The sequence below is a fragment of the Podarcis melisellensis genome, assembly GCF_964234715.1.
Source record: "Podarcis melisellensis genome assembly, chromosome: 8".
Lineage (NCBI taxonomy): Eukaryota > Metazoa > Chordata > Lepidosauria > Squamata > Lacertidae > Podarcis > Podarcis melisellensis.
This window is the reverse complement of record NC_138540.1, coordinates 71,900,355-71,922,953: the sequence shown is the minus strand read 5'-3', so window position 1 is coordinate 71,922,953 and position 22,599 is coordinate 71,900,355. Positions and strand designations below refer to the sequence as shown.

The window sequence follows — 22,599 nt, the reverse complement described above, 5'->3', positions numbered from 1 at the left end:
GGAATTCCTTACCTCCAAAATGTGGTCATGACCACAAGCTTAGATCACTTTTTTAAAGGCTTAGACAAGGAGAACACTGCCAATGGATATTAGCCACAATAGCTAAATGGAAGCTGTTGTGTACTGAATACCAGATGCTGGGATCAAAGGGGGAACAGGCCATCATGGTTGGCAACGTAATACTGCACTAAAGGAGCTTTCAGTCTCACCCATAATGCTCCCTGTTAATAGACAACAGGGACAGGGAGGGCGCTATGAGAAACCAGCCATGGGGAAAGTTGTGTTTTCTTGGGATTATTCTATGCTGGCCTGCCAGCATCTATTTCCTTTTTCCCTGGTCATTTAGAGGAGCTCCTTATAGAGTCTTTTGATCTTCCCTCATATTGTTACTAGGCTCCTATATTAAGCACTTGCAGTCTTAACATTGCTGCTGCATAAAAGGGCACCAAATATCTCTCTGGACAGGACAGATTTGCTGCTGGAGGCCCTGGGATCACACATATATGATTTCCAGGACTTTGGAGGAAACAGTTTATGACACATTAAATGGATGCTTTTATATCTATGTCCCACCTCGCATCTCCCCATACGTCTTCTTTGGCTGAGCAGGGGCAACACGTTCATCTGTAGCGTATTTAATCACTGGCCTGGGAATGGTATATGTGACATGGAACTGCATGGCAGCGAGTTGGCGGAGGTGAGACAGAGGCCCCTCACTTCCAATCCTCTGCACTCCTCTGCACTAAGCACAGAAATGCAGCAGGTTACTGCAGAAGGGACTAAACTTACAAAGCTGGTCTACAGGATAGCATCCACACTGCCTTGTCCTGCACAAACATTGCAGTTTGTTGCAGTCGTCAGCACTCCTTTGAGTATCCCTGCTCTTGAAGGTTAGGCAGGTGACTACTGGAAATGAGGAAAAAAAACTAAGAAAAAATATTTTTTTAAAAAAGGAAATGAGGTGCCACAACTGAAAAGGTCCTGTGAAAAACCCTCCCCAAAGAGGCACACCTAAGGCCCAAGTAAACACCTCTTTATTTTCCTGTGCCTTCCCCAATAGAGTCCTGTTGCCAGTTTTTGGTTTTTTTTAATTCAAAATTATAACTGTTGCCAGTTTTAACTCTCCTAGTGTTTTGATGTTACCGTTGGTTTTTATTACTGTTTTTGGGATTACGTTGTTTAAAATCCAATAAAACACAATTCGATGCAAGGTGCCTTTGACGGCTAATTAGAAAGGTGGAATACAACATTTAATAAAATAAAATGTATTTATTTGGGGATTGTTCATCCGTCCTTTCCATTCCAAAGGTGGCTAAAATAAATTTAAAATGTTTGCCTAGTGCCTCCTCTCCAAGTCAAATGGTTTTGGACTTCATTAACCATCATTTAATTGGACAGGAGGTACTGGATAGGTTATGTCATCTTACTGCAAACCATCACAGTTCATTTTGATCCAAAAATACACTTTTTATTTTAATCTCACCACAAAAATACACAATGAAACCATGGAAACAAGGCACTGTTTATGCTTTAGGCACATCCCTACACACCAGTGCCTGGTCATTTTGCACTCCCAGTTGACTTTGATGAACACACCAGCTTGTTGGGTACAGGCAGCGCAGCCAAAACCAGAAGGGTGCTAGCATAAATAAGAACCTCTCCCAAACCCTGTTGCTGAAGTCATCCAGAGGTGTCTGAGCAAGGAGCACAGGACCCAGTCCACTGCTGTAATCCCAAATTATGAATCGGAGAGCCTTCAACCACACTCAAGGTGCAGAGAAGATCGTGCAGGCGTCTGTCATCGATGGGATAAGTCTTGATCAGAATGGTAGCCTTCAAGCTGCGCTACGCGGACATCCACAGCTCTGCAATGGAACAGAGTAGAAATGCATACCACCTTTAAGGGCTGGAGACCAAAGCAACACAGGCATACTGTCACAGAATAAACTGCCCATCAGACCAGGCAGCTGCAATTTGTTTGGAGCAGTGGGGCAGCACTCAGCAACTGCTCATAGCTGAAAGCAAAATGCCCTTTGCACTAAAAAGCGCCAACTTATCATAAATTCTAAGATGTGCATAAATTAAGCAAATTCTATTTCCTGCATACTTTATTCTGCTTCTCTCACATATGAAAAGTGTCAAAATGGCATGTGCGATGCCTAAATCCACTAAAAAAATAAATAAACATAAGCCACACTTCTGACTTTTGAGATTACTAGATTATTTCCTACATGCTTTCAGTTGTCACAGCTGTAAAGACTAGAAACATTGCAAAAATGAATACAGGCCATCAAAAAAAGCTGACTTCTGTGCTCTCTTTTATTATTATTTAAGTGATTGCTTGGAATCACTGAATATCCACTATCCTGTCCATACCAAGAATTGTACTTTAGGGAAGGATTAAATCTGCATGAATATGAACTATAAAACCTTGAGTTCTTGCCTGATGCTAAAACATAAGCAACCTCTTACAGATCCTTATGGAGAGACAGTGTGGTGTGATGGTTGCAACACTGCACTAAGACCAGAGAGACTCCAGCTCAAATTCCTACCCAGCCACAAAACTCACCAAATGACTTTGGGCCAGCCATCATTTCTCAGCCTAACTCACAGGATTGGTTGTGGGGACAGAATGGGTGGAGAGAAAAACTATACACACCACCTAAACTCTTTTGAAGGAGGGAAGAATATGTATCAAACAATATGAATTCTAACGACCTCTTTTCATAGGAGCTGCATCTAAAGCTGGGGTGTGTGGGAAGAAGACACATACGGAGAATGTGTTGACACTGCAAAGGCACCAGGGATGATGACAAAGGGGACAACACTTCTAACGATCTGCTCTCAGGTATCCATTATGCTTCAAAGCCAAAGGAGAGGGGCATGGAAAGCCTGGCAGGACACCAGGCAACGTAAGGCAACCGTTCTCAGCAGCTAGCAAAGGCTTTTAAACAGCAGCAATCCCAAGAGAGAATGCCTCTGGACAGTTTGCAGTGAGCAGCGACCCACCTCAGCTGGCTGCGCAACAACTCCCTCTGGCCCCTTAGCACCTGTAACAGGGGGTCGTCCTCAAACTCTGTGCCATCCGAGTCTGCAAAACAGAAAAATTAACTCCACTTTAAGTGCTTTCTCCTTTTCCTACCAGTCAAGGCTGTGGATGGAGCTCTCCAATAAATATCTGCAGGGATGTTCCAAGCTGTCTGTTGTTTATTTGCTTAGAACCAAACGATCAGCACAAACCTGTAAAATAACCCACTTCCCAGGCACTTACCAATTCCTCCTGCTCAATTCCCACTTCCACATATTCCCCTCCTCTTGCTCCAGCCTTCTTCACCTTCTACCCCCTCCCATAAAGCCCACACACTTTTCTCTCCTTCTGGGCTGTGCCTGTATTGTGCCTCTGGCTATGCCTGTACTTTGACTAAAGGCATGCGGCAAATAGCTCCTGTTACAGCACCAACACTATGACACACAAGATGTGTAGTTCTAGGTCTGTATTAAAAAAAAACCTCACTGGTGTAGGCATCTTTAGACACCCTGTCTCTTGCTTACTCTGTTCCTTCTCTAGCCACATCTCCATTTCCATTCCACCCATTACTGATTTGGTCAATGTGTTTAGAATAGTTGCAAAATTGGAATTAAGCTCATGCTTGCCCAGTGGAAACTGAACAGAGCATCATCATCGCCCATTGCCGGTGACGGCCACTCAGTGGTCCAGACTCCAGGTCTAGGTTTCCTGTCCAGAGTTTATGAAATGTGAAGCCAGGCAGGAACTAAAGGAACATGCTTGCGTGGGTGGGACGAAATGGACCCCACCATGAATGTTTAAAGCCCTCCATGAAATCCACATATCTGCCATTCCCACAACTATCCCACCTTCAGCCTGCTCCAGCAGCTGAGCAGCCAGGTTCAGGAGCTGGGGATGTGAGGGAGCAGAAACAGCTCTTGGCCGAGCTTCGTCCAGATTTTGACTCTTTGAATTCCTCTTTGGTTTGTCCCTATGAGGACCTGGAGAATCAGGTGGGGAGAAAAGTCTTTCGGCAATCACCTGGATGAGAGAGAAAGCTAGTTAAATCTCCTCCTGTCCTCCTGGGAAGGAAAGCAGAAGTGGAAGAGCCCATTTCAGATACCCCCAAGCAGCTAAATGGAGCTGCTGGATGATGGTTCATCTTCTTTATCTATAGAAAAGTCATCCCCACAACCCACTGGGAAATCTGCAAGTGTGCCACTTGATTACATTTTGTTTATCTACATAAACTTTCTGAAAGTGCTTTTTTCTGGCACAGTGGTCTTTAAGGGGTCCACATCACGTTACCTACTGAGAAACTCCTTAACATCTACCAAGATGTCCATGCAGAGAAGGCCTGATGCTTGCCTGCTGTCTGAACCAATCTGGCTGCAGCATCCAGTGCTTTGAGATAATGTCACAGCAGGCCACACGTCAGTCTGGTTAGCCTGAAGGGTAGCAGTTGGGGAGCAGGCTGCTAAACCAAGTTTGATAACTGGATGCATTAAAGATTCCCATGGGAGCAAGAGGGACCAGAATCAGGCTTGGGCAGCACTAGAGAAAGGGACCCAAGAGGAAACCAAGTCCAAGCAAGAGATGTGTGTGTGGTGCATGTATTTGCAGCTCCTGGAATGCAGGTGCTGATGATGTTCCTCCTTCACCTTCAAAGGGGAAGAAGCCTCCCTAGAAGGCTGCCATGAAAGTGGAAGGAACGAACGAAAAAACTACCTGCAATAAAGAGAGGAGCACAAATACTCCTCTTCCAGCTTTAAACACATTGTCTCTCGCTCCCATGGATGTCCCTCCACCCACCTGACCAAGCCCATCACAGGCATGCACTAGGGCAAACACTTCACATGGGCCACTAGCCAGGCCTGTTGGGTCCCACTGTCACTCCTGTCTGAATTCACAGCACAGCCTGTGAATTTGTTTTCTCTCCAGCGGCTTTGCAGAAGGTCAATAATGATGAATAAGCTGTCTTTCAAATGAATTTTCTGTCTGCCAGAACTGATCGTCACTGCCTCCCACATGAAGGCCTCACATAAACGTCCCTGGAACACAGTTTGAAAACCACTGCTCCAGTGAAATATAATGTGGGGATACTTCACAATTTAGCATTAAATTTTTGTTACCCATAAAGGAAGTGGGGGCAACTGGAACACATTGGGGGGGGATCAGAGGGCAAGAAAAGTGTTAAGGATAGAAAGTGTCTAGGTAGAACTGGGGAGGGGCCTGCACTGAGTCAAGGAGCCCTGTCTGAGATTAATGGAAACCTCAGCCTAGTCCTTATTCCTAAATCTTTAGCAGTAGCTGCCAATAAAAGCATTCACATTTGTCTTTGCAACCATGAGGACTAGAAAAATCATCCGGACTGAAGAGCTCACTATTCTGCATGATAGGCCTCTACATCACACTGTGATGACAGCCACAAAGATTGCCAGATCATATGTTTATACCTCTCCCAAGACGTGTTGAATAGAATCTTTTGTGCGACTGACTGGTGGCCCTCGGAAGTCTCTGACTGGTTTGGCTTGGCCCTGCTGGGTTCTGAATGCCTTCTGGTTCCCTCTGGGCTCAGTGTGCACTCTCTCTACAGGGTGGGCTGCCTGTTGATCCTGATGCAAAGTGCTCTGGCCCAAAAGCTTGCTGGTTCCTGCAGGCCTTGGTAGGGGAGGAGAGTCTCGGTATGCAGGGACATGTTCCTCTTGCAGAGTTACTTCCTTCACTCCTTGCTCTCTCTTTGGTTCTGAACTTCCAACCAGTACAATCCCACTGCTGAAGGGAGCGGCTTCTATGAGCTGCGTGGAGCATGGTCCATTTTTCACAGAGTCTGTGGGGCAGCAGGGATGATAATCATGGAGGGTGGATTTCACATGCAGCTCGGTTTCCGAAGTTGGCTGCACTCTTCCATCTTCACGCTTCCAACTTGCAGGTTCTGATGGCTTCTGGGCCGTTCTTTCTACCTGCAGGGAACGACGATTGAAAAATATACATGACTCAGACTGCATGTACTGGGCTTTCTGAGATGGAGTAGCGAGATGCTTAGAAGCAGATCCACTCCTCTCTGAATGCTTTGCCATACTGTATAGGATCAATACTATGATGGGAAAGTTGTTTACCTCATCAACTCCAAAACGATTGAAGTGGAATAGCCACAAGCATCTTGGAAGTTATAAAGATGGAGCGGCCTGAAACAGTGCATGAACTTTGCAAGGTTTCTTCCACTTCGCCTCTCAACAACAAGGTAGCAAGAGCTGTGGTCCTCTCATGCATCACACCCTGCCTATTGCTTGCGCTTCTCTATCTTGTTGTGAACCAAAAGCATGGTTCCATCCCCTGCTTCCAAGGCTTTTGCCTTGAAGCTACACAGCACGGAACAATGGCAAACGTATTCACCTCAAACTCTTACCAGGCTGGAAGCACAGGTTGGCTGGATATGTGGAGTCCTCCAAGCTAGAGGGGGCATCACAGCAACAGCCTGGCTCGCTTCCTCCATCTTTCGCCGCAGTCGCCACTGGAAAAGGATATCATCTTCTGGTTTTGAAGAAGAACATGGCTGAGATCTTTGAGTGATATAGTAAGGAAAAGCATTCAGACTACCTAGGGAGGCAGGGAGAGAGAGAGGTGCACATGAATGGAGTGTCTGCAGTGAACTTCTGAAAAAGTTCTGCAAGATACAGGCATTGTCCATCGCTGTTTTCATTTTGGGATCATCATCTTTGAAAAATTGTATATTGATTTGTCTCCTTTGGTGATGGCTTATATCAGTCACTGGATCTTTTACAGCAGGCAGGAGGAACCCATGGCTCCACAGATGTTGTTAGACTACAATTCCCATCATACCTCACCACTGGCTATGCTAGCTAGGGATGACGGGAGCTAGAGTCCAAAAGAGCCCATTCAACTCAACCAGCATATGATAAGGCATGTGTGCTTTTGAACAATAATCGATTTAATATCAAGACAACACAAATTCTATACCAGTAATTCTGTGACCTCTAGAAATTTAGCAATACAAATTTGTACAGTTGCTGTTTTGCCCAGTTTATTCAGCTGATGTTACCCTGTCCATGTGAGATCCTGCTCAGCAACCCCTCTGGCCTTTTGAAAGTTACCAAGGATTGCCTGAAGGGTTAGCAATTTGTTTGTTTGTAAATGAAAGGGGAGATTACTGGGATGCCCCTTACCAAATTCTGCCTTTGAGTGATGCACTGAAAGATAGGACAGTCTAAAGATTTGTACTAAAGCAGCCATCACTCTTCATAAATTGCCAAATAAGAATATCCACACTGTTTAGGAGGCAATCAGACTTGCACTCAGCCAGTTACTAGTCCAGCCAACTTTCTTTTCCTCACTTCCCCCCCTCAACAACACTCACTTTCTGTCATTGTCCACAACACTGGCATTCCTTCAAGACAGAGTTCTTCCACCTTGGGCTTCAGGTGCTGGGACTACAACTCCAATCACCCCTTACCAGTGGCTAAGCTAGCTGGGGCTGTTGAGATTGGAGTCCAGCAACATGTGGAGACCCCAGGTTGAAAAACACTCCCTTAAGAGGCAAGGTCCTGGATCTCATAATTTACCTTGCAGCTCGCCAAGACCAAGGTGATGTGGAGCACAACCAGTCATGTCTGTGTCAGCATTTGTGATGGTGGACGTGGGGGTAGAGCTTGCATGCCTGGAGCTGCTCAACGGGGATGTGCTGCATGCAGAAAAACATATGAGGACAGGCAGGTTATTAGGAATGAGGGGCAGCTGGGGAGAGAACAGAAAGAGAAGCTGGAAGGCCCATTAGACACTGAGGAAGGGCAGCCTAGATGATGAGTGAAATACAAGGGAGGTTAGTACCTTCTGTGTAACAGCCTGGCTGCTCTCTCCTGGAGCTTAACAGTCTCAGGGTCCAGCGTGGAAGAATCCTGTGAGTCCCCCTACAAAAGAACATACAAAGGAATGGGTCAGATAGGAGACTCTATAGCTGGGATGGGGGACTTGTGGCCCACCAGATGTTGTTGAACTCCAACTCCCATCAGCTCTAGCTCATGGGGCAAATGGTCAGGGATAATGGGAGCTCTAGTCCAACAAAATCCAGGGGGTCACACATTCCCCATGCCTGCTCTATAAGGAAAAGAATGTCAGGATTCTGGCAGCAGGGCAAGGAGAGAAGCTGCAGCACCTATGGAGTTGCCTAGTGTTAGCAAGCTCATGACCAAAAAATAGAAGATGGTCAATCCAATGGGACAAAGGTACTTTGATCCTCTGGTGCAGACAAAGTAGGGACAGAAAACATAAGAACACCAGTTAAGGTGAAACAGTCACCAGCAATAATAAGCAGGGAGCTACTGAGACAGAGGAAATTGAAAATGGTCTTCTGATCTGTCAAAGTAATCAGCCAAACCAGGACCAAGCAAGACTCCTGCCTGCCTGCCTGCCTGCCTGCCTGCAAATTCTGAAAATTTAAGGTCGCTTGGTTCTTAATAAAAGATCCAAATGGGAAACCAAAAACTAATCATCCTGCTGAGAAGTGCTATCTATAGTGAACATCACAATTTTCTCCACCCAGAGCACAGTCCTCAAAGCAGGACCAACTTTACACATATGATTTCCCCATTTATCATGTTTATATTCTTCAAGGAGACCAGGGCAGCATGTGTGGTTATTCCATATTATCGTCACAACAATCCTGCGTAAAAGGCTAGGCTCTAAGATATGACTGGCTGAAGGTCATTCAATGAGCTTTATCGCTGAGCAAGGATTAGAACCCATGCCTCCAGATTCTGTACAATATTCCTCAACCCTGAGGGTTGAGATTAACAGTGATCCACAAAGATAACATAACTATATTATGTCCTTTTTTGGTGGACAGAGTAGATACCTCCCCATTCCTAGAGAGAACCTCCTTACTCACCGAGGGAGACTGGTCCAGAGCAGGACTGAAAAGCGACTGCCTCACTTCACTCTGGCTACTGCCTGCAAGGAGACACCTTCATTACAGATTTCTGACTCACACAGTTCAGACATCTTTGCAAAGAGCCTAATCTTTAACTCTTGGGTGGCTCTAGGCTCCCTCCCTCCTTCCCTTCCCCTTTCATCCATAGGCCTGAAAAACTATATGCTTGACTTTAAGTTATCTTCTAAATTATAGGTGAAGAACCCTGAAAAAGGCCAACATGAATCCACCCTTTGGATGGGTTGCTTGGTTGTGAGAAATGGGTGCTAAAATTACACAGAACTCCCACGTAATAATGGGGGCCGTCAGAGGCTCCCCCATCTCACTTTGGATTGCTTTGATACCTTAAAGAAAATACCTTAGAGCATATGCAGAGTTATCTGATAACTACAGAGGAGGGGACAGATTTAAATATTGTGATTTTTAAAATCCTGGCACACTCCTATTATTTATTTTAGGCCCTCTTCCCAGTTGATGCCAGATGGGCACCTGCAGACTATGGCACAAGGAAGAGGGCCACTGAGATTATCTTACTGACCAGGCGAGTCTCTCAGATAACCTGGTCCCAAGTTGGTCTCATATGTCTCTGTTATGGGAAAAGCTAGGACAGGAGCGACCTGTGAGCGCTACCCGCCACTGCTAAAAAGTTCTACTTCGTAGGAATTAACAGGTAAGTCCTGGACAAAGACACATCTCCAATGTGTGTGTCCATATCTAAATCTGCAAGTCTTCAAATCTGAAGTTTTTCCTACCAATAGCAACCACTCTTTTGGCTAGGGCAGGTACTGCTCCAACACAAATCCAATTTTTCCGAGGGCCCACTCATCCTGGTCTGCCTTGATAAAAGTGTTCCCCATATCGGCACCCTACTTGTTGGACTCAAGTACCTGAAGTTGGCGATGTCTCCTTCTTGGAGATGTTGCATTCAGGGGGAAACGAGTGGCCAAGCCACCAGAACTGTGCAGAGTGACCATTTGGTGCCCAGCGCTCCCTGCGGCTTGTGGGCTGCCCGTAACGAAATCGCTCCATATACCTGCCAAAGGATCAAAGGTGCCGCATCACAGACATGGAAAAAGAACTTTACTTCAATGTAGTGATCACTCCCAGGCTAGACTAGAGACTCAGTACAGTGGTACCTTGGTTCTCAAACGCCTTGGTATGTAAGTGTTCCGGTTTTCGAATGTTTTTCGGAAGCCGAACATCCGATGCTGCTGTTGGCTATTGTTTCTGGGGTGCTTGCACCAATCAGAAGCTGCGCCCTGGTTTTCAAACATTTCAGAAGTCAAACTGACTTCCAGAACAAATTAAGTTTGGCACTTTTGTTTTTGCTATTTATTTTGCATTTTTGTTTCGGAGGCTTTTCGGTTAATTTGTTTTTGTGACTGTGTGGAACCCAGTTCAGCTACTGATTGATTGATTGATTGATTGATTGATTGATTGATTGTGTGACTGTGGAAATGGATAAAAGCCCCCCATCCAAACAATGACTATCATCAGTGCAGGTTAAGATTTTTTTTAAAAAATATCATCTACAGTACTGTCTTATTTGTTTTAAATAGAACAGTACATTGATTATTGCTTTCATTTTATGGACCAATGGTCTCGTTAGATAGTAAAATTCATGTTAAATTGCTGTTTTAGGGGTTGTTTTTATAAGTCTGGAATCGATTAATCCGTTTTGCAATACTTTCTATGGGAAAGTGCCCTTGGTTTTGGAACGCTTTGGTTTTAGAATGGACTTCCGGAACAAATTAAGTTTGAGAAACAGACTTGACTGAGAGTATCAGATGTGTTCTTCTTCCAGGAAGTATTTGAACCCAGGACTCCCATCCCCACACAAGTCCAGTAAACTCTTGCTACTCTGCCCACCCACCTGAGAAGAAACCCTTAGTTGCAGGCTTACCTGGCAATAACTGAATCACTGTCTGAAACAGATTCTGGGGGCTTTGGCGAAGCCGGTGCTTTGATCCCCGTTATCTGCTCTGAGGGAAGGCCCTTTGCTCCCTCGGGAGTCAGAGAGGAAGAACTGCGCTCAGTCGAGGGCCATGATTCATTGAAGGGGCTTGTGGAGTCTGAGTCTGGGGGTTTCACCTCCTGGTAACTGGACCCAGGAAGCAAACCTGGGGTTGGAGGACTTTGTGTTTCTGCCTTCTTGGGAGAGGTGGGGCAATTCTTGTGTCGTAAACGAGACGGGCTCAGAGCCTAGGGAAAGCGGGAAAGTGAGTTTTCAGAGTCGGTGGGCCCAAAGGGCTGGCATAAACCTTCCAGAAAAGTTCAAGCCAAGATGTAAAATAACTCCCTCTTCCTGTAGCTCCACTTGACAACTGTTTAATCATTACATTTTTATCCTACCCTTCCTCCAAAAAACTGAGGGCATCAAACGTAGTTTCCTACCCCCACATCCTTTTCCATCACAACAATCCTGCGAGGGAGGCTAAGCTAAGAAAGGATGAATGGCTTACGTCATGGCTGAGATGGGATTTGAACTCCCAGCATCTAATCAATATACTTTATTGGTTCTTTCCAGGCCTAGCTCAACTCCCAAGAATACAGAAATGCTCAAAGTGGAGCATTCATGTTCCACTGGATAGCCAACACCATGGAATTTTTATCCAGCTCCTGAAAGGGACTGGTTCAATAGATATCCAAAAGACCTCTTTGACTCTTCCTGCTAGCAGCTCTGCTCCATTTGATTTCCCCGCTAGTGACTCTGCAGCATTATTTGCCCACCTTGTCTCCCCCCACCCCATCTCACCGTATATCGCTGCTCCTTCCTCAGTGGGTGTGCCTGGGAAGGGTGGTAATGGCTCCGCGAACAAGATTGCTCCAAAAAGGGGCTTCCCAGGGTGGAGAAAACAGCCATACTGCGGGCAAGCAAGGAATCCCAGTTAGTGAGGCCCCGCCCTGCCTAGACTTCTTAGCAGAAGGAAACCCATCAGGTCAAACCCTTTTCTTTCGCTAGCTCTCATACCTGGAATCCATTATTCTACACCCAGGTGTTCAGCTTTGATGGCTGCGGATGTGGTCTCTACACACTTTCCTCATGGGATGATCGAAGACTTCCCAAAGTTTGTGCTGCAAACAGAAGAAACAATAAATACATACATTTCGGGATAGGCTTTACTTCTTTTACGTAATTTATTTTGTTTCCAAATGTCCATAGGCTTTTCCTCCAACCTTCCCTTTTGTTTTTTATTGGGATATTTCTGGCAATCATGATTTAGCTGAAGGAGGGGAAAGGGGCAAAAAGGCATGAAGAATGGGGGCAAAAATATTAAGATGCAGTTCTGCCAGCATAAGGAGGGGCACTCAGAGAACTCAGGTCACTGCTTTTTCTAAGTGCTCAAAAGCCCTTCATATACACTGGCTCAGTACAGTGGACACTCGGGTTGCGAACATGATCCGTGCGGGAAGCACGTTCGCAACGCGCAGCATTCACAAACTGCATTGCCGCTTCTGCGCACACGTGGGTCGCGATTCGGCACTTCTGCGCATGTGCAAAGTGTCATTTAGCGCTTCTGCGCATACGCAAGCGCCGAAACCCGTTTCGGTACTTCCAGGTTTGGCGAAATCGCACAACCCGAAGCTTCTGTAACCTGAGGTATGACTGTAATCTTTATAAACAATCATTTAAAGGTCAGCACTATTATTCCCACATTGCAGGTAAACTAGGGGACAAGAGGCTCAGAGATTGTGGTTCATCAATGGCTCCCGACAAACACATGGCTGAACTGAGAAGCTCTAGCTCATACTCATCATCACTATTACAATGGCTCTCAAATACAAAGTTGGCATGTCGACCTGGAAACTATTTCTCACCCCCTGTACCTTGCCTCTGTCAACATGTAACTCGGGAAGATTAAAAGATAAAGTTAAGGAGTCATATTCAAAGTCTCGCCCTCTTCTAATTCATGCCACTCTCTGCTTCCATCTGCCCATCTATGCCATCTCAAGTACCATCATGGAGCAAAGGCAGAATATAAATGCAATAAATTAACAGAAAATTATGTCCTGCTACTTTAACACCTGAAATTGCCTCATTGCACATCATCAGTCTGCTCCTTGGGCTATACAGGCTCCAACCACCTTAACATTTCTCCACAGCCAGGAATTTGGCCACCGTTTGCCTGGCAAAGAAACCAACCACAACGTTCTCAACTGTGGGAACGTTAAAAAAAGAAAGAAGAGCCCTGCACTGCAGAGGTGGGATAAAATCATCCTTCATACAAACTTAATGCCTCACTCTAAGGTATGTGTAGTGTATCTGTTAATCCAGCCCAGGGAACTTTATATAAATCCATTGACACAGAAGCAAAACAATTCCAAATTGTGATAAGATCCAGACCTGGGAAATGTTCTAGAGCAGCTAATCTGCTGCACGATATTATGAATTTCCAACTTAGCTGTGGTTCAGTGCAATGAATTATTTGCATAAATGAATTCTTTCCTTCCTGCAGCTAGGAAGGAAATTTCCATGGCACTTGTTTGCACCGCAGTGTGCAGTTGCCAAGGCAACAGTTTTTGTGTGTTCCCCCTCCCCCCCCCCCGGTGAAAGTACCCCATTCACTGACCCTGCCATACTATGAAACGATGAACAGCATGAATTCCATTGCTCTGGAATAAAATGTTATGACTCCAACTAACATCTGATCAAAAGGTGGAGTAATTCCTACTATAGCAAAACAGAGCAAGCAACTGGATTGGTTGGTATGGGATAGTATAGCCTTTAGGACTATCACTGGAAGATCAGAGCTATGAAAATTGGACAGAATAATGAGGAAAGAAAATTCAACTCTTTAAGTGCACCCATCAATTGACAAATCTGTGAGAGCATCTCTGTGCTTTTAGAGCATCTTCCTGTCCATCTCCCAGCAAAGGAGGTCTCAGTTGTCCACCTGTAAAATGGAGTTACACTGTAAGAAATGCTGTAGCCAAAGCGAGTTCTTACTTATTTAGGCCCACACATCAGGCACAGCTGCAGTAAATGCTGGGAGGATAGTTCAGATACGATCATTCAAACACAGAACAGTGAAAATCCGTTCATAGCAGAACCGCCAGCCTGAAATGGTTACCAAGACAGCCTGTTTTGCTAACTATTGTGACAACTTAACAGGCTGCTACTTGCAGCCAACACGTCAGATCTCACCAATGGCAATCTGTGGCCCTAGGGGCAGGTGGGGACAGTCCATTCCCCTGAGCCCTTCTGCCTGGAGGATAGAACTGTGCTGACTGTGCCAATCCTGAGTCCTCATTTTTTGCACTGGCCTGTGCCTTTAAAGCCACACCTTGCCCCAACACAGTACTGAGAAGGAGGACAATGGGGCTTCCCAGCAGACACATGAAAACAAATTTCACTATGGCCAAACAAAGACAACCAACCATACCCTAGGACAGGCAAGTCCAACAGGTAGATCATGATCTACCGGTAGATCACTGGTAGATCAGTGGCTGCCCTGCACCCCCCAAAAATGGGCCTTCCTCCTCCCTTTGAACTGAACCCCCCAAAAGGGGGTACCGTATTTTTCGTCCCATAGGACGCACCGGCCCATAGGACGCACCTATGGGGGGAAATAAAGGGCTCCCTAGCCTGTGGATAGCAGCCTGCTGCACAGAGTGCGGGGCGCGCTGAAGCAGGGCACCCCGCGCTTCAGGCAGACATCCGCAGCTTAGACATGCGCACCGACCCCTCTCGCTCTCCAAGCTTCAGCGAAAGCCTGCATTCGCCCCATAGGACGCACACAGATTTCCCCTTCATTTTTGGAGGGGGGAAAGTGCGTCCTATAGGGCGAAAAATACGGTATATCACTGCCAGTTTTTAACTGTGAGTAGATCGCAGTCTCTTGGGAGTTGGCCATCCCTGCCCTAGGCCAACTCCAACCTCTCTCACCACCAAAGGAATACAAGTGAATAGTAAAGAGAACCCACACAAGTGATGCTGACAGAAAACCCCACACATACACTAAGTAGAATAGAAGCATTGCCACTCTACACCACCCCACTCACCATTCCCCTCCACCTCTTTCCCCTTTTTCTTCCTAATGTAACCCTAATGTCTCAACAAATAAAACTGATCTGTAGAAAACGTAACTTGAAAAGAGAGACATAGCACATACATTTGTAAACCAATATATCTTTAATAAAAATATATTTAAAAACAACAACAAAGGCCTCTGACATGCTAATGTCAGCAGATGAACAGGAAGCTACTTGTACACCTGTGAGGTGCTGAATATGCTGACTGAAAGACCTCTGGACTTTGGTGCTTCTCTAGGGGAAAATAATCCTTCTCTACACATTTGTTCCCAGAAGCAAATGCAGAATTGAAGGCATGGTGAAAATGAAATTCCTTAACTTAGGCTGCATTCATACACGAAGACATCTGAAGACAGTCCTGGATCGGGAAGCTTTTAATGTTAATGTTGTGTGTGTTTTTATATATTCCATTGGAAGCAGCCCAGGATGACTGGGCAACCCAGTCAGATGGATGGGACACAAGTACCGGTAATAAATTGTTGTTGTTGTTGTTACTACACTTAGGGGTCAAGCCTCAATGAAGTCAAAGGGATGTATAGGCTTGCACTGTTAGAGAATGTGCACACCACAACTGGGGTTGCCATAAGCAATTCAAGCCCGGGCTTCTATGCCTTATCAAACAGAATACAGTGGAACCTCGGGTTGCGAACATGATCCGTGTGGGAGGCACGTTCGCAACCTGCAGCGTTCACAACCCACAGCACTGCAATTCGGTGCCTCTGCACATGCGCAAAGCACAATTTAGCGCTTCTGCACATGTACGAGCTCCAAAACCTGGAAGTAACCCGTTCCAGTACTTCCATGTTTGGCGTGGTCCGTAACCCGAAAACGCGCAACCTGCAGCGTTCACAACCAAAGGTATGACTGTAGTGATTACAGCTAACAATACAATACGAAATATGGTGTTACCAGAAAAATAGGGGTTCGCTTTAGGGCCAGATCCCTTACCTGAGTCACAATGGACATATATAGTGGAAAATTTGAAATATCAGTTTTAGCCCTGCATAGGCACCTAACACTGGCAAGGAATGGAAAGTATTTTTTCCATGCCAAACAACATTCTAACTGGACATCTCTTCCTGCGAAAGGACAAAAGGATTGTCCTCTTTATTTCTCCCCCACACTGCACTTGTACATGAAATTCAGCTGGCCAGGCCCATTTCTTTATAATGCTTGAGGAAGCATTAATGATTTTTTTTAGTGGCTACAATCTAGCCCAAATGCTGCAAATGCAGAACAAAGACCATTAGCAAGCATGAATACTATCTCCTAAAACAACTTCACGTTGCATTAGCAGCAGATGACATACAGAAAGGGTGATCCAGTGACCGCTTCCATTACCGCTTTCCAATAGACTACCATGCACTTTGAGAAAGTACAGAAATGCTAGAATCCATTCTTCAAACTGTACTGGTGCATTATTTAGTTCTCTAATTCTTTCGTATGGGACATGTGAAGAGAGTCAATGAGAGACAGACAGCAGTCTAAATGGAAAGAAGAAAAAATGGATTTAGAATGCATTTGCAGTATACAAGAACAACACAATTTAGGGAACTCTCAGTGCAGAGTTTTTAGTACTACTACTAATAATAATAATAATAATTTATTATTTATACCCCGCCCATCAGGCTGAGTTTCCCCAGCCACTCTGGGCGGCTCCCAGTCGAGTGTTAAAAACAATACAGCATTAAATATTAAAAACTTCCCTAAACAGGGCTGCCTTCAGATGTTTTTTAAAAATAAGATAGCTACTTATTTCCTTGACATCTGATGGGGGGGGCGGTTCCAGAGGGCGGGCGCCACTATCGAGAAGGCCCTCTGTCTAGTTCCCTGTAACCTCATTTCTCGCAATGAGGGAACTGCCAAAAGGCCCTCGGCGCTAGATCTCAGTGTCGGGGCTGAATGATGGGGGTGGAGATGCTCCTTCAGGTATACAGGACCGAGGCCCTTTAGGGCTTTAAAGGTCAGCACCAACACCTTGAATTGTACTCGGAAACGTACTAGGAGCCAATGCAGATCTCTCAGGACTGGTGTTATGTGGTCCTGATAGGTGCCAGATATGTTGATTCAACAGGATCAAATGGAAATTCTGCTGTTCTATTTTAAACTGTAGACTAGGGAACAGCAGGAGTGGCACACACACACACACACACACGCACACAAACTAAAGATTCCTCTGAGATCACTATGCAAAAACACCCCCACAATTATTTTTCTCAGAATTTCTGCCACCATTCCAGTTTAGTGCTAAACCATGCTATTTGCAGAGCCTTGATGCAGCACTAGAGGGGTAAATGGGAAACCAGGCAAGGACACGAGGACATAATCAGCTCCACTTCCAGGCAATCACCAGGTCCAGTTTGCAACAATCCCATTCACTTTTTTGTGTGTGGCAAAGAAAATTAAAGAACAGAAGCAGGCCCCTCTTTAAACTGCTAAGCACAGTAAACATGCACTTGAGTGGATTTCCATGGTCTTTCGGTGCCAAAAAGACAGATCAGTTGAGTGTTTTGTATGCCTCAAAATAGGCCACTCATCTGCCACAAATCTCAAATAAGGTCTGGAGTGGAAGCAGCAAAGCCTTAAAACAGAAGCAAAGATTTAAATATCTTAATCCATGCTGCTGCTCAAAAAGTCTTCCCTGGCCCCAAAGGTAATCCTCCTCTTGCAATACCCCCAGCAAGCACAGAGATTCTTCCTTGAATATTTGACACCACAGCACTTGACGAAACATGGACGTGCATAATTCATAATTTAACCAAGCAGTGATAATTTAAGCAGACAGCTACGAGAGACCTGTCTAGCACTGAGAGTTAGCACAGAACTTCGCCATCTCTGCAGTGGTATGCAGGTTGCTTCATTAGCTGGAGATGTCAACTTCCCTTCCTTCTCCAGCACACCACCCATCCTGCTTTTCCACCTTGGCAAATCAAGATCCTACTTCACATTACCTACAGATATGGCAGGAGATATTGATTATTCTCACACAGATCCTGGTGCTGTGAGCAGTGCATCTCCGAACTGCAAGCTTGGGAGCCTCGTCATGTGCTGGCAAAAAGGGTTAAGGCTGCGTCAATGTTCCTTCGCTTGGTTTCAAACTGGCATCTTTAGGTTGGCAGGTTTAAAGAATGCCACTGTGGGTTGGCACGTAAAGCAGGCTAGCTTTGCATTTTAATAGGGTGGCACAAAGGAAGAGAGAATCTTCAACCCAGATGGATTAAATAAATTGCCTGTGGCTTACTTTATGGCACCAGCTCAGGCTTGAATCGGTCTTCACTGAATGTAGATGTTCTCGCCTGTTTTCTGGCTTGTCCTGCTTTTTGGCATCAGAAGTTCCAGTTGTCAGCATTTACGGGATGAAAGAAAAGAATCCCAGCATGTTCTGTTACTGTTTTCTTTTCCCCCTTCCCCTTGTGCAATTACTGTAGCTGCTACATACACCAGGGGCTACTAATGCAAGTCAAGCTCCACTCAAGTTAATAAATAAGGTCTACGTTTCAGTTGGTCAGGGAGACCATCATAAACACAGTCCTTTCCTCAAAAGGATCAAATTCAGTATCTACAATTTGTGGTTGAAAGTCCTCCACATTAGTATGTGACAGCTCTGCTTTTTTGACAAAAAAAATTCTTCATATTCCTCTTTACCAGATCCCCAAAATTACATGCATTCTTATACCATCCAAAGTTATGTAGTTCGCAACAGTTACACCACAGATTAGTGATACTTTTTTAAAAACTCAGACACAGTATATTACTATTCCAATCATTTCCATAGTTAGATCAGGTTGGCTATGCAACCTAGCTTCTGAACCACACAATTCTTGTAATATGTGCATTTAAGTATTTTGTTTCTTATGTAAAAAAAAAATGTGTTATGGCCTTCTGGCTAAAAATAAAAATGAACCTATTAACCCAATAAGATTAGGGAGGGGGTAAAAGAAAAGTGCTTGATATATAGGTAAAGGTAAAGGGATCCTTGACCGTTAGGTCCAGTTGCAGACGACTCTGGGATTGCAGCGCTCATCTCGCTTTACTGGCCAAGGGAGCTGGCATACAGCTTCTGGATCATGTGGCCGGCATGACTAAGCCGCTTCTGGTGAATCAGAGCAGCGCACGGAAACGCTGTTTACCTTCCTGCCGGAGCAGTACCTATCTAACTATTTGCACTTTATCATGCTTTCGAACTGCTAGTTTGGCAGGAGCAGGGACCAAACAACAGGAGCTCACCCCATCGTAGGGATTCAAACCACCGACCTTCTGATTGGCAAGCCCTAGGTTCTGTGGTTTATAGTCCTCTACTAATTAACTTACTAGATTTTAGTACAAATCAGAAATGCAGAAATAACTAAGTACACCACCCTGGTCACTGAGACATTAAGGGACACGAATAACAGCCTCTCCAAGGGCCTTCCAGAGAGATCAGGACATTCCTCTAAAGAGATGAGAACATACGGATGTGCAATTCATACTCTCACCATAGGGCCCAACCTATCCTATTACACAGGAATGGGCAGGGACACACCCCATCAGTTCTCTCTTGCACTGGCTCCCAGGACACTCCCTGCGTCTGCAGGTGAGGCCACAGCTGGCTCACTCTGCTGACAAGCCAGGTTGCATTGCTTTCACTTTGCCAAAAATCATCAGAGAAGGAAGGCAGGATTATGATTTCCAAATAAAACTAGAGAGATCTGTATACTAGTGCAAAGAGGTCCATTAACAGATACAACAGCCACACTCTACAGCCTTAGAAACTATAAGCCCTAGGAATAGCTAAACTAGCCTCACAAGTCATTTCAAAGTTTTGGAGCTGTGTCAGTCGCTCACTTCCAACTCAAAACCTGATCAGAGCCAATTTACAATTCATGCAAATTGCTGGACTATTAATTTTTTTTTTATGATCCCAAAACCCAAGGCAAATCTGAGGGACGGAAAGTTCAGCATCAACAAAAGTCACATAAAGCCAGAAGCCACAGGGGTCTTAAAGCAGAAAGCTTCCAGCTAGTCACAGACCCATAATTACAAGAGTAAAAGCTGCTGATGAGCGAGAGGCTCCAAAGCAAAGTTAACACATTCCAAACACTGGTTTAAAAATAGAGAGGTCCTGCAGATTATAGGCTGGAGCAATATTCAGATAATAACCAAATGTTTTCAATGTGTTTATCAAAGCACTGCAAAAAACGCAACCTAGGTGGGACCACTTTACATGTCACATCTTTAAGGATATGCTTAAAAAAACAACAACATATGAATGCAACAAGCTTGTAAGCTTGTTTGCAAATGCAAATAGGTACACATCAGAAGCAGCTGAAGCTCCCTTTTGAAAGTACATGCACAGGGACAAACCTAGGTCTGTTGCCAGGTAACGTGTGAAATGGCCTAAACGTGTTAAGTTTTGAGAATCATACCAAACGAATCCCAAACAAGCAAGTCTAGAAATGAATAAAGCTCTGGGGTGGCGTCTTTCAATGCACAGTGCAATCTCTTCTGCTCTGCGGGAGTTAATTCTGGGATAATCTCCAACCTAAACTAGAATTCACAGGTAACGGGGCCTGCATTACTGAAAACAATATTCCCTGCACACAGGAAAATCTAGCAGCCACAGCTGAAGGGAAGAGAGCTGGCTTCATTTACCACACAAGCACAAACAGATTAGGTTGCCAGTTCCACCACCACTCCTTTCCTTTTTTCCCCCCCGGCAGGGCCCAGCTCATGTGCCCTTAGGACTGATAGAAGCCAAACCTTAGCAGAGGAAGCTTCTTCCACCACTGAAATCTCCATGCCTGTTACTTTCTCCAACTATATAGGCAGTGCTTTTATTTCTAAATAAATGTTTAGGGGTGCAGTGGTACCTCGGGTTACATACGCTTCAGGTTACAGACTCTGCTAACCCAGAAATAGTACCTCGGGTTAAGAACTTTGCTTCAGGATGAGAACAGAAATTGTGCAGCGATGGTGCAGCAGCAGCAGGAGGCTCCATTAGCTAAAGTGGTGCTTCAGGTTAAGAACAGTTTCAGGTTAAGAACAGACCTCCAGAACAAATTAAGTACTTAACCTGAGGTACCACTGTACTCTCACTAGACTCAAGAAAACCACCATTTTCTAGTTCAAATCGGGGAAAATAAGTACAGTAAATGGACAAAAGTACAAAGAGTCACAAAATGTTTAGGCCGGGTCCCCAGATGTTGTTGGACTACAACTCCCATCATCCCTGAGCTCTGGCCTTGCTAGCTAGGGGTGATGGGAGTTGTAGTTCAACAACATCTGGGGACCCACAGGTTGAGAAAGACTGGTTTAGGGATATGCGTCCCGTCCCCCGGGGGGGGGGGAACCACTGTGCATAGGTGTGTTTTCTCTGCCTCTAGCTGTTCACGGCTCAGCATTTTAGCAGCTCCTCCTCAGGGTCCCTTCCAGCTCTACGATGACACTGACAAGCTTAGGCTGCGACCCTAAACCCCATTACCAGGAAGTAAGCCTGCGTAGGATTACACCGCTAAAACACACTTACCTGACAGTGAACCCCAAGGAATACTCCTCTGCACCAGTCCCTCGGGATTTTGCGCCTGGAGAGCGGCCCCGGATTCGGTGACCTCTGGCGTCCCTTCCCCGGGGCCTAAAGCCCTTCTTCCCGCTCAACCCGAGATGAGCTTGCCGCCTTGGCCGTCACCTAGCAACCGAAAGAGGAAGTCGCTGCCCGCGGAGGATGTCGGGTGCGCGGCTTTTTCATCGACCTGTCGGCTTCAGTACTACGATTCCCACAAAGCATTGCGCGCCGAGCCCTCCGGGAGGGGAATATACGCCAGATGGCTTCTCAGTTCCGGTCGGGCGCACAAACTACAAATACCGTCATGCTCTGGTACTACTTGATTGGGTGTGAGTCTCATGGGCGAAGCCAAGTGAGAGGGGGGGGCAAATCCTCAAAAAGTATTGAAAAGCATTTAAAATACTCAATAAACTGAGGTTCTGCACCCCCACACAGCAGAAGCCGGCCCCCCGTAATGGTCTCTTTTTTTGGGAGGGGAAGCATTTTTACCCGTGATCTCCCCAAAAAAGCTCAACTGTTTGCCCCGTCCCAACAAAAATCCTGGTTACGCCCATGGTAAGTCCCATTAGACTCAGCAGGACTTATTTTTAAGCAGGCGCTGCAAGTACGTGACTAACTGCAATCGTGTCCTGAAATGTATTTGTAACACTAGGGCTGAGCAATTCTGAAAATTATCACGTACGCTAGCTAGAGTAATCCTGTGGCCTGTTTAGCACTTTAGAAGTATTTAAAAGGGATATCGGGAAACAAGTACACTCTGGGCAGTGACCGAAATAAATCGATTCATTCATTCATCGGGAAACAATTATTCTTCCCACTCGCAAGGAGGACACAAAGCATTAGATTTGAATATATATATATATATATATATATATATATATATATATATATATATATATATATATAATTAAATGTTAGGAAACACTATTCTAGCACTAATACAGCCCTCCAGCAATGATATCGAAAATTCAGGTGAGCATTTCTAACAAAAGGCAGGGCAGGCATCTTGGAGGTGTAAGTTCTTCGTAAAAATGTCTACAGTATTATAGTGTGCTCCTACAAGTCCTCTGA

The 22,599-nt window shown here is 45.2% G+C and overlaps 1 protein-coding gene across 3 annotated transcripts; it reads right to left on the bottom strand.

Moving 5' to 3' along the window:
- Nucleotides 1-1,446: 1,446 nt before the first annotated feature.
- PROSER3 (proline and serine rich 3) lies at nt 1,447-21,740 on the bottom strand. 3 transcript variants are annotated; one of them, XM_081920657.1, is made up of 14 exons: nt 21,493-21,740; nt 16,297-16,471; nt 11,926-12,029; nt 11,710-11,818; nt 10,858-11,156; nt 9,842-9,987; nt 8,913-8,974; nt 7,856-7,935; nt 7,591-7,709; nt 6,417-6,607; nt 5,464-5,970; nt 3,877-4,048; nt 3,010-3,091; nt 1,447-1,865 (listed from the first exon to the last, which is right to left on the bottom strand). In XM_081920657.1, exons 3-14 carry the CDS (start codon nt 11,934-11,936, stop codon nt 1,799-1,801), a joined length of 1,845 nt encoding a protein of 614 aa, XP_081776783.1. In that variant the 5' UTR covers nt 11,937-12,029; nt 16,297-16,471; nt 21,493-21,740; the 3' UTR covers nt 1,447-1,798. The 3 variants fall into 3 exon arrangements, with proteins under 3 accessions (XP_081776783.1, XP_081776784.1, XP_081776782.1); XM_081920658.1 differs by lacking the exon at nt 16,297-16,471 and adding an exon at nt 12,981-13,081; XM_081920656.1 differs by lacking the exon at nt 16,297-16,471 and having other exon boundaries at nt 21,493-21,739.
- Nucleotides 21,741-22,599: the final 859 nt, after the last annotated feature.

What these genes read in the sequence shown, in the direction of transcription:
- PROSER3 (XM_081920657.1), bottom strand. An exon ending in GGAGACATCGCCAACTTCAG is followed by an intron (nt 8,975 to 9,841) that starts GTACTTGAGTCC and finishes GTCTCCTTGCAG; the next exon opens with GCAGTAGCCAGAGTGAAGTG. An exon ending in TTGTTGCGCAGCCAGCTGAG is followed by an intron (nt 1,866 to 3,009) that starts GTGGGTCGCTGC and finishes GTTCCATTGCAG; the next exon opens with AGCTGTGGATGTCCGCGTAG.